Source organism: Anneissia japonica, unplaced genomic scaffold (genome assembly GCF_011630105.1).
Source record: "Anneissia japonica isolate Jap-2015-1 unplaced genomic scaffold, ASM1163010v1 scaffold287967_len90795_cov214, whole genome shotgun sequence".
NCBI lineage: Eukaryota > Metazoa > Echinodermata > Crinoidea > Comatulida > Comatulidae > Anneissia > Anneissia japonica.
The window spans coordinates 75,778-87,773 of record NW_022755188.1 but is presented as its reverse complement, the minus strand read 5'-3'; the positions used below and the strand labels follow the sequence as shown (position 1 = coordinate 87,773).

General features: G+C 30.8%; 1 protein-coding gene across 1 annotated transcript in view; it reads left to right on the top strand.

Moving 5' to 3' along the window:
• The first annotated feature begins 443 nt into the window (after positions 1-443).
• Positions 444-11,996, top strand: part of LOC117123346 (disco-interacting protein 2 homolog C-like) — a 68,193-nt gene continuing 56,640 nt past the window's right edge. Inside the window, 1 exon segment of the mRNA XM_033269233.1 lies at positions 444-657. Coding sequence (XP_033125124.1) covers positions 573-657 — 85 coding nt within the window. The 5' untranslated portion in view covers positions 444-572.

The window sequence follows — 11,996 nt, the reverse complement described above, 5'->3', positions numbered from 1 at the left end:
ACGAAGCAAATAAAAAAAAAAATTCTCGCCTTATGTTTCGAATTATATGATGTTATTTTAAATACAACTAATTATTTCTTTTTTGCCTTTTCTTTTCTTCTGATGTCTGTTGCTTTGTTGTTGTTTTTTTTTTAATGTGTACTGCATTTTTTTGGAAGTCTCTTCAAAATTTGGAGTGTGTCACTGTTAAAAAAATATAGTTTTCCAAATAAATTACTTACTTATTTATTTCATTAGGAAAGCCTTACACATTTTCCCCTCGAAAATTGAAAGTACCATTAAAATAGTCGATTCACCCTTTTCTTATCATCTAACAGTAGGCCTATTATTTCCATGAATGTCCTTCATTTCAGCTATATTTGGTAACATACTGCCCTCCTAGCTTTGTTCTCATCCAATCAGCTGTTTCTAATCACATGACCGGGTGGGGACGTCAAAATCAAAATACAAATTCAACCAAGTAACATACATTAGAAAGATGGCGCTCTGCGATTGAATTATAAAGGACCAAGTATATCTGAAATGGAATATTAATATTGAATTTTTCTAATTGTGAAATATATATCAGAATCATGGCTCAACCGAAGATTAATATGGCTGCTTTGCCCGCTCCCATTAAAGCAAAATTGGCTGAATTGGAACAGGAGTTACGAGAAGGTAAGGTCTGGAATGTGCTTTGTTTTCATTTTGCACGGCCAAGGCACCGAGACGAGAGGCATTGATAACGCTCGGTTTATGGCTGTTTGTGTGACCAAGCGAGGCTGAATGAGAATGAATGAAAACATATATTTATATACTTATTGTATGAGTATATGTTCCTCTAGTCTAGCACGATACTTGTTATGACATTGTCTTGTATTCCAGTGCCATACTCACGTTGTATACGAAAAGTCCTAATATATAGTAATATTTTGGCGTGAGATTCTGTCCTGTTTGTATGTGTTGAGCCTTTCTTTTGTGGAGTTGTGTTGATGATGCTAACCATACACATGGCTAGCGATGGCCTAGGCCTGGGCACAGTGTGTGTGTGATCTTGATGTTGGTACAGACTACACATAGGCCTAACCTATTCTCCAACATTGAATTAATACCTTGTACTACTAGACCGCCTATAGTTAAATTGAATGCATCGTTTCCATTTCTATAATTCCATCGTCAATCATCCTCATCGAGGATCGTAAACTATAACTAGGCCTATATAGTAAATAAAAGACCAGAAATGAGTTGAAAAATAACACAAGACGTACAAATACATCAGTATTACAGTGTAGTACAGTAGTACAAACACAACATTGAACATGCAAAACCCCTATTCACCACTTCCAACGAACAAACTCTTGAGTTAACAATCTGGTTTTTATCCTGGCCTTTTATTTTAAAATTAAAAAAAAAAAAACTGCTTGTCTGAAAAATTTAAGATTTAATCTCACATTTTTTTCCAATATTGTAAATTGCATCCATATCTTAATTAATTAAGGCTATAATGTTTCATTCATACTGTAATTTATTTTATTAATAAATATCCTGAATGTAATAATATTCAAATATCATTGGAGTGATATTTATCATCAATAACGATATGTACGGCTTACTTACTAAACCTAATGAAATGGATTCTGTATTATTGAGACTGGTGACTAATAGTTGGAGGGTTTTTTTGTTTGGAGAAAAAAGTATTGTACTACTGTATACATTGAGAGAAGGTGAATTCAGGCTACAGTAGAATAACACTAGGGACTGGATGGCAAGCTGTTCTCCAATCAAGCCACAGCCTACTCAAATTACCAATGCATTGCATTTGTACAGAACATTCTAGTGAATATGAAGAAAACAGAGTTTGATACCAAAAGTGCAGATCTCAGTACAGAGAATTAAAGATTACCTTTGAGACCAGGGTTTTCAATGGTCTTTAGCAGCTTTGATCTCTTAGAATGATATTAATAGACATAATAGACACAAAAAGTGTTCTTTAATTGGGGGTTGTCGTTAATTGGAAGGGCTTTAATTAGAGGGAGACCTCTGTAAACATCCCCTCATTAAATGTATTAGTGTCAAATTATTTATTCATCCTCAGCCATCATTAATTATCATAATCAGTATTAAGATGATTATTAATTTACCTTTATCAAAATTAGTATGTACCATCATTCAGTAGTGCTCAGCAAATCTATTTTAAAAGTTGATTTTGTATAAAATTTGTATCATTAAAATTAGAGGTTTACCAATTACCATTGTTTTCATAATCCTCATTCTGATGATAGTCTAGCCATTTATCATAATAATTATTGTGAATACTGAATATTATCATTTTAATCATCATTTTCAACATCATTGTTATATTCTCTGTGACACTTTGTTATGCAAAGTATATGATCAAAGAAAATGTAATCATGAACCTTAACTAAATTATTAGATACATAATGTACTGTAGCTCAATAAATACAATTGTGGAGCTCTTCAATTTGCTTGAATTTAAAACCCATGATTGATTTCAATAGTGAAATTAAATGCATTTAATTGTTATGTTATCAGATAATCTACGGTTGGATAAGAATCGACCAGGTCATTAGCGAGTGCAAACTGCAACTGGGACATACTGTACTGTATAATAGCCCCAAAGGCTATAATTTCATACAGTAGATGATAAAATTTTAAGACACAGTCCAAAGACTTACAAAATAATTAGTAACATGTAAACTTATGATTGCTGAAAACATTGAAATATTTTAAATTAAATTTATTTCAGAATATATTTGCCATTACAAATGATTTAATTTTATTTTGTTTGTTCATTAATTGAAATTTGCATACTATACTGTACAGTAGTAGGTCTGTGATTAATAAGTTTCATCATATTATAGGGTAACCCAAATAATGATTATTTTAAATTACAAAAAAATATTATTTTTGCTTTACATTATTTTTTAAGAATATAAAATCAACTTAATTAACTATAGGCCTATTTTCAAAAATAGTAACACAGTAATAACAATTTAATTAATTACATGTGTTGTGTTTAAGGTGTCATTATATAAATTAAGAAATTCTGACCTAATATGAAGTTAGTTAATAGTTTTTTAGTCCAAAAAGCTATGCTAATGATATGAAATTCACTGTATATTTCTTTGTGCCTATGCTAATCAAACTATTGTTTTGCTCATCATTTTCATATGAAAAAAGCCATATACAGGATCTATAATTGCTAGTGTAAACATCCAGCTTATGGTATAAACCCTGCAAGTTATGTTCCCATCCTTGCAAAAAATGTTTTCCATAAACAGAAAAGTGATGGCATATTTGTTAATGACTGGCTGGCAGCTATACTGAAAAACTCGGATGTTAATTTCCTTGGCAAGTTTCCTTGTGACGGTGGAAATAACTGTTGTGCTTGACAAGATGAACTGTTCATTTTTGCCTTTTGAATCTGAAGGCCCTAATTGGGTTTTCCAAGCTTTGATTTTCAAAGAAATTAATAAAATGCTACTATTAAATATTTGTTGTAAATTGGTTTTACCTTGAATTGACTTTGTTTGAACACCCTGAATGGAATGACCATAAAATTCTAAAAAATATTTATTATTTTCCCTGAATCTGAAGACCTGGGCCCTGACTCTGAGTTTAAAAGCGTAACCTGGTCTAGCAAACCTTTAAAGTTTTGTACTTTAAAGGCTAAAAGCAAAAATTGCTCATTTAAACCCACACATGTTACACAAATAAAAAAAAGAAAGTGTTTGTTTATTGTATGGTGATGTGTAACAGCTGAACACACATTTTACTATTTAAATTAATTTAGGGTAATAAATAATTTAATGGTTCAGACGGACCTTTTTAACAATTTTTTTCATCACTGTGCATAATTTTTTCCTTATTAATAAATTCCTTACACTCTGTCTCTCTAATGTACTGTAGTCTTTTTTTTTGCTATCCTATCAGCCACTTCAAATGCATTAAATATTGATTTGGCATTTTGTATAAATCCTTTTTTTGTTTTGCAGTATTCTACCAAAGTACTCTGTTTACACAACATACATAAACAAAAATTGTTACAGTACTCTTTTAAAACATGGCAGAGGAATTTGTACTAACTATTTATAATGTGAAAAAGTATACAAAATAGATATAATAAGATAAGATTGTCATCAAACTACTATGAAATTACAATCTTGGTGCTTGATAAATAATGGAAAAAACAACAAACTTACTAACTACTAAGATATAGTGAATACTGTACATAAAATACTATTTAAGATTAGTTACACTTATACTGTAGATATACTGTAGTTAATTACAAAAAAAGTTCTGCACATGTTAATTATTTGCACTATGCATGGTCAATACTATTATATTTGATCCCTCCACCATTCATCAATGAAAATATGTTGATAATTATGCATTGCTGGTAACATACAGTATTACCCTGTAGTAAATAAATAATGAATTACTTTATTTGAAAGGAGCACTTTTGCAACGGTGGCATTCAGGAATATGGTTTGTTCAAAAGAAAATGAAACAGACCAGATAAAGAAACCAAAAAGTATAGGATGCTGTAAACAAATAAATCTAAAATCAAAACCAGTTCATAACAATTACACTGGTGGTATGCTGTAAACTAGCAAAGTACTGTAGTGTACATCACTTTCATTCTTTCTTCCTAAGTTCCTCTCTGTTGTTTGGTTACTTCAGTAACATAGCAAAACATTAACTCACTGAAAATACAAACAAATTACAAACTCACAAATAAAGAATTTACTAATGATTCTAAAAATAATTATAATGTCAGAAAAACAGCAATATTGTAAGAACCCACTTTATAATTGTTGAAAAAAAAAATCCAATGAGTTATTCTGATGAGTAGTATAATTCTAATGCATATCTTGATTCAAATCCAGGAAGAGAGCACACTGTATAATTACACATCTTAAACCTGTAGGTTTGTTTTAGGTTTGATTTATAGCGGGTCCATTTTAACTTTAAGAGCCTCATGTGCGGGTCAGTATTATAATAATGTATAAAGGGTGTTGTTGATAAAAGTGGTACAGTCACAGGTGCCTACTGTAGTCTTATAAATTTCAACATCATGTGTAAAGTATATATTTTGCAATTTTTATACTCTTCTCCTGGCTGTCAACCAGCTTTGAAGTCATCTCCGGAAATGGAATTGATAAATCCTGTGTACTGTAGGATATCAATAACAATTAAAATTTTAAGTTGGCAGAATTGATTGTTCAATTTCAAATTTCCACTTCAATTCCGCCAGTGGTTTTATAGTCAACAGCCTAGTACAGGCCTTAAACGTGCATGTTGAAGGCCAAGGCAAAAATTGCAGATCATGGTATTGTGTAATGTTCTTTCTAACTTCTATTATGAATGTTGTGTTTGGATATGCTAAAATGTTTATTGATCTACCTTTGACATAGTGTGAGTGAAACTAAATGCTAAAGCTATATTGACATTGTAGTAAGGTTAAGAAGTTAATATAAATGCAACACATACTGTAGCATTAACCACACATATTTTGTGTGGTATTTGTCTCATTTGAGCTTTCAAATAAATAAACCTTGAGAAAAACAAACTGACATAAAACCCAAGTATTTACACAAGAATGAAAAAAATGGTATTGCCATGCAGATTTAGAAAAAAAAAATCAAATTTTTAACAAATTACTGGTTGCAAAAAGTGATCTTATTTTCAACTCTCTTAATGACAAGAATAAAAAAAAAAGAATTACGGCCATAGAGATTTTGAAATTGATCAAAGAATATCAATTTTTTCACAAATAGCAGGTTGCAAAGAATGATTTTTTTTGCATAGATTGATAACTTGTAAAGTGACTATGAGGCTAATAAAGTGGAATTAGAGTTATATATGTCAGTAATTTGAACATTTCTCTAATTGACTATCTAATCCTTACTGAAACAATATTTACTAATAATATTTAGATTTGTTTTTAACATGATTACCATTTCAGTTACTTTACCTTTCTTGTACAGTTATTGCAATAACTAAATGTTTGATGTGATGTGATCGAAAACAATTTTTCAGAGTTGCACCATTGGTAGGCATCCTGCTGAAAATTGACACAGTTTCCCACAGCCTAAAGGAAGCAACAATAAACACTTGAGCTCAAATCTGAATCAAATTGGGTCCCACCATCCAAACCATCTGTGTCTAAACATAATTAATATTACAGTACCCCCTCCATGACATCAGTGCAGCTTATACAGTCGTACTGTAACCAAATGTTGCTAATCATGTGCCTTATGGTGAGACACTAACTGATTAGTTATTTGTTATTGTTAATTAATTGTTACATTGTTTTTGGTTATTGATTTATCATTGAGAATTTTAATATTATTTTAGTTAATCTTAACTAAATATGGTGATATACAGATTACTGGTACTAGTAGGGCATTTATAATGCTGTTCTTCCTTGTGGTTATAAAGCGCAGATTACCGTAGCAATGTAGTACTGTTTAGTGAATTAAGTATAGAATTATGATGTTGGAACTACTTCATACAGTATTTCAAAACTACTGTACAGTACTTCATTTCATTCCTCATACCATATTGGACTTCAGTATCCATTTATGAAGACACACTAATGTTTAGAATAGTGTCTTTACCCCTATACACATACATGAGCATCATATGGCGAATATAGGTACTATGTACTACAACAGGACCAGCATCTTTGTCAGACTTACGACCATTTGGTCAGAAACTCATAAGACTCAACACGTGCCACATTTTACCACTTTACAGTACCCCTATGGCACTCTGTGGAAATACTTGTAGTAATTTTAAGGTTATTCCTGATATAGTATGCTTTTCATCTGTTTTTTGATCCATTCATGTCAGTAATGGAAAGAGCAACATTAATTTTTGTAAAATTGATATAATTGTTGTTGATTCAACATCAAATTTCTGTACTTGACAATAAAAGACTTCTATAGATTGAGTTAATGGTATTGTAATCCTCAGCCATTGTGCTTACAAATTTAATAAATCAAGTAGATAGTACATTTTTATTAGGGTGAATGACCCATTAAATTGTATACAAGATATTTCTTTAAAGGTTACACAAGATCAAGGAATGAAAAGAAGGATAGTACAAATACAGTTCATGAATTGTGAAGAACATTCCTTTTGAGCAGAATGTAAATTGTAATAGTAGGTATAGCAGTATTAGAATATTAAATTATTGCTTTTTAATGCAAAACAAATTTTAGATTAATAGTATGTTTCATCATGATTCATTTTGATCTGAAAGTAATAAATAATATAGATAAAGCAGATTTATAAACAAACAAAATAACAAACAAGTTCTAAACAAAAAAAAACAAAAATATACAAGTTCTGTTTGAGTTTTCCAAGTTTAACAAAACATATGAAAAACAACAAACTAAAAAAAAAGATAACAAATATTAAAAAATACATGAAGCCAACACCCAAGTCAAAATGTGGTGGTTACATCATCACGGCCATCCAGATATTGTGTATACTTCGTTGGCATCAGTTTTTCATTATTTCAGGGATGAGTCACTGACTTAAAATTCATTCCCTTCTGTACATATAATTATATAATAAAAATATCATTATTGTAAGTTTGTTGCTCCTACTCAGTATATTTTGTGCAATTCATTGTCTTTGAATATTTATGTTCAGTTTAGTTCCTTCTTTCTATGTGTTTCACAGGAACAAATCAGATATTTCAAAGGACGATTAAAGTTCAGTATGAATATCATGTCTGTCCCACTTTACCAGCCACAAGATATATCTCACAAATTCTTGTTCTATTAATGATGAATCATTCTTCAACCTCTAGTCCAGTTAGTTTTTGAGGGTTATTCAGAATTTAATAATGTAACCATTGAATAGTATGTAAGTTACTATGGAAATTTATGCTTAAAATTAAAGAAAAATTGTTTCCATGAACAATTACTTATTACCATACTAATTGAATTGTGTAGTCATTCTAATTAATTGATATTAAAATTCATGTGCATGTATGGGTCCAACACGTTTGTTTGTGGAACCTTTTGTGTATTTCTGTCCCAGTTCTGATTGTTTAAGTTGGACTAGCAGTAAGGTCCTCTGCACGTAGATTCAAAACTAAAACTAAAGACCTTTAACAAAACCATGTATAACTTTTGATAGCCTTTTGATGTAATTCTTGTACTATTCTATAAAATTAAGTAAAAATTCATGCTCAGACACGTCATTGTGTTGTTGGTGTCTTTGACAGATACTAGCGCAACATTTATATTTGATTATTATTTAATGGATACTAAAATATGTTATCGAGGTATACATGAATTTAAATTAGGATTTGTAATTAGTATTTTTTTTAAATTACCTGAAGTAGAGGATAGACAGTCTGCTACTTTACCAATGCAAAGTCTTGTATTAATCATTATAGCTTAGTATAATTTTGGTTTGCTGATTAATTTAATGTATATTGTATTGCTTAATATATTACAGTAATAATTCATAAATAAATTCATTTATTCGTTCTGTAGTAAGCTTAATTTTTATGCTGATTATCTTGAAAACAAGAATTTAAAATATAACAAATGCTGGTACTCTATGGTATATTATGCATGTAAACAAAGACGTTGCAAAACTCAACATGCATGCATAATCCAATGTGTGTAACCATGATGATTCACAGCTACTTCGTTATTTACATTGCACCAAACAATCAGTTTCATATTCACTGCATCTGTTTTCATATGCCTACAGTATATCTGTAGGGTTGGGGTTATTGGTTAATGATTTGACAAAACTTTTTTCTCTTCCTACTGTAGCTTCCAAATAAAATGGAATAGAAATTTATGAAAAATATGAAAAAGTAAAGAAAAATTAAAATATCGTAATTCTTTGTTTTTAATGATACCTTGAGTGCAACGCATTCTAATATTGTGAATGCCTACCACACTTACATTCTAAGTATGCAGCAATTTAGGCATGAATTTTTTTAATAACTTATTTAACAAACTTTTTTTTTGTCAGTAGATCAAAAAATAAAAGTAAAATGTTGTTTTCTTAAGTTAGTATGATTTTCAAGTATCTTTGGCAGAAGAGAAAATAAAAATAAAATTTTATTGATGGATGTAAACAGTATTAAACTGATAAATGCTTTAATGTAATTGGAGATTACAGAGGAGCAGAGGGCGTGATCAAAAAAATAAAAACTTTTTTTTTTTGAATTTCCATTTTTTGTGGCAGAATTAATTTTTTTATTTGAAGTCAATAGCCTGGTTCTCACGAGAGCCCTAGTATCCAGATCAGGAGCTAACCGTTAGCACTAACCGTTAGCACCTGTGTGAGAACACCTGAATGGTTAGCGCTAACCGTTAGCGGTATCCGGATACCGCTAACGGTTTGCAAGCGCTATCGGTTAGCAAGTGAACACGTTTCTATCATCAACCAATCACACATGTACGCGTTTACAATTTCCAGTTTCTTATTGGCTAGTGATTCGATCATCATATTCTTGGTATCCGGATCAGGATTTTCTCGTATGGATACACGGCAGCTAACGGTTAGCAGGATCCGGATCATGCTAACCGTTAGCTGCCGTGTGAGAACATAGCCATCCTATGGTCAGAGGGTTCGCCAAGTTAAAGTCTTGCCTTGCGTACCAACTGAACCATAAATGCTCAAGATCAGATAAAAAAAACAAAAAAAACAACCCAAATTTGCCAATCAAGGCAGGGGAATATTACACTGGAAACAATAAACCTAGGATTAACTGTTTCTATCACAAATAAGAGTGATTTTGCTACCAACAGAATAAAATAATACCAAAATATTTCATTTTCCATCCATTTGAGTCATATGATCTGTGACCTTCAAAATACCTTATTTTTTCCCAAACTCAACTCTAATGTTTGGATAAACAACCATCTTTACACTTCCATATGATGCAAATGGATGAAGGTTGTTCTATGGTTTACAGTAATATCACATGTCAGTTTATCAACCTAAAAGCCTATTCTCAGCTTATAGATAAACTTTGTTTTTACTTCAAACAGAGGTGTTGTTGAAAGTTATTTTAATAAACTTTAGTAGGCCTCTACAGAGGTGTGACCAATACTAGTCTCCCAGTGGGAGTGTCTGTTACTGCTGGATAGTTTATTTTTTTTGGCTAGTTTGAACTCAACTCTTCCACGCTTTCTGGGTTGGCAATTCACCTGAATAACTCTACAAGTAACAGATTGTTGACTTTTTAGTTACTTTCTAGGACAGGTCTAAAGTAGGCTTTCATAGGCTTTTTTTTTGGAAGACTGTTCATTTAACTACCTTTAGCTTATGACGCATCCTATCAGTCCTCCTTATTTGAACCGGATTTACTCTTACAAATTCAGGAGAGGTGATAGCAAAGTGTCCACTTGCACAAAATGGGCAGCAGACACAAGTATTAGTCCTTAATTATCGGTTCATCTTGCCCATATTGCCTACTAAATCTGGGTGCCTGCTTCTTAGTGCCTTAACTATGGATTCTTCAGACTATTCTTTAATGTTGTGACTAGACTACGATAAATAATTCAAGACTGAGAATAGATCACAGTACTTTCAGAAGGGTGCATAAAACATGAGTAAATCTTAGAAATATAGTAATCACTTAATTGGTAAGTCTTCAAAGACATACAGTATATGCTTTTTTTAAAAACCAAATAATTATTGTACTTTGTCTGAAGTGGAAATACTGGCCTGGATGTAATGAGGCTTGGTAACAATAGTACCAGTTAAAACTAATGTTAACTGTCCCCAGTCACTAGTATTGCTAGTTTCTCCAAGTCTGTATTAAGCAACCCAAACTTTCAGCCATTTAAAAATAAGACCTGTTTAGCGTCTAGCCACAACAAATGTTCAGGGTTAGGAGAAAAAAAAATATTGAAATACAATATCAGTTAATTGTAACTTTAAAAAAATAATCTGCTCAAATGTCATGGTTGTGAGAAGATAATAAATATTTTTTAGGGCCTATTGATTTTTGGAATTTTTAGAAGCTGTTTTCACAAAAACCTACATGGCTAATATCCAATGAATTAAATAATAATAATAATATTGTAAAGCGCAAAATACATAGGTCTCTATGCGCTAGAAATTTGCAAAAAAAAAAAAAAAAATAAATAAATAAAATAATAATAGTAATAATGACAATAAAATATTCATAACTTCACTAATACACAACTAATTTCCATCAAATAGACAGTGTTTTAAAAGAATTCAGGCAGAATTTCAAAATACCAAAAACTTAATTTTTGAATTTTTCCTACAAATGGCTGGTTTTGTGTGTTAAAATAATGTTGGAATTACCAATATATGCCAACCCATAGATTCCTAAAGATTAAACCACACCCTAGCTTATGGTGTGTTTTTTAATAACATGATACCAGTCTTGTCTTTTATACATGCTTTATGGGTAAGGTGACCTGAAGATGTTAAAATCTGACCTACTTTCAGTTACCCGATACTGCTGTATAATACAGTTTGAATATTAATGATTTGTTGATAAATTAACACTAATTTGCATTATTATGTGTTAAATTACAATACATATCAATGATTTTGGCATTAATGTGTTTAAACTATGTACAGTACTTTTACTTTTGATAATTTTAATGCAAGAAAAAAAAAGGTTTTGAGTATAGTACCGTCTGTATGATAACAGTATCTTCCTTCTGTAAAAACATAAATTAAGGCTTGATTCAGGGACATTCTTAACATTCAGGGAAAAATTTATGATCCACCAAGATGTCGATAATTGCTTGTTCGGCTAACGATTTACAGGAAATGATCCATTAATGTAGTATCAGAAATATTTCAATTTGTTTTTTTTCTTATGTTGCTACAAATACAATACATCGCAATTTAGTATAAAACATATTAATATTACTAATTATAATAGTACATTTATTATAGATGTGTTCTGTTGCTAATTATCTAAAGATTAATTTGAAAGTGCAGAATTTCTAATCATTGTTGGT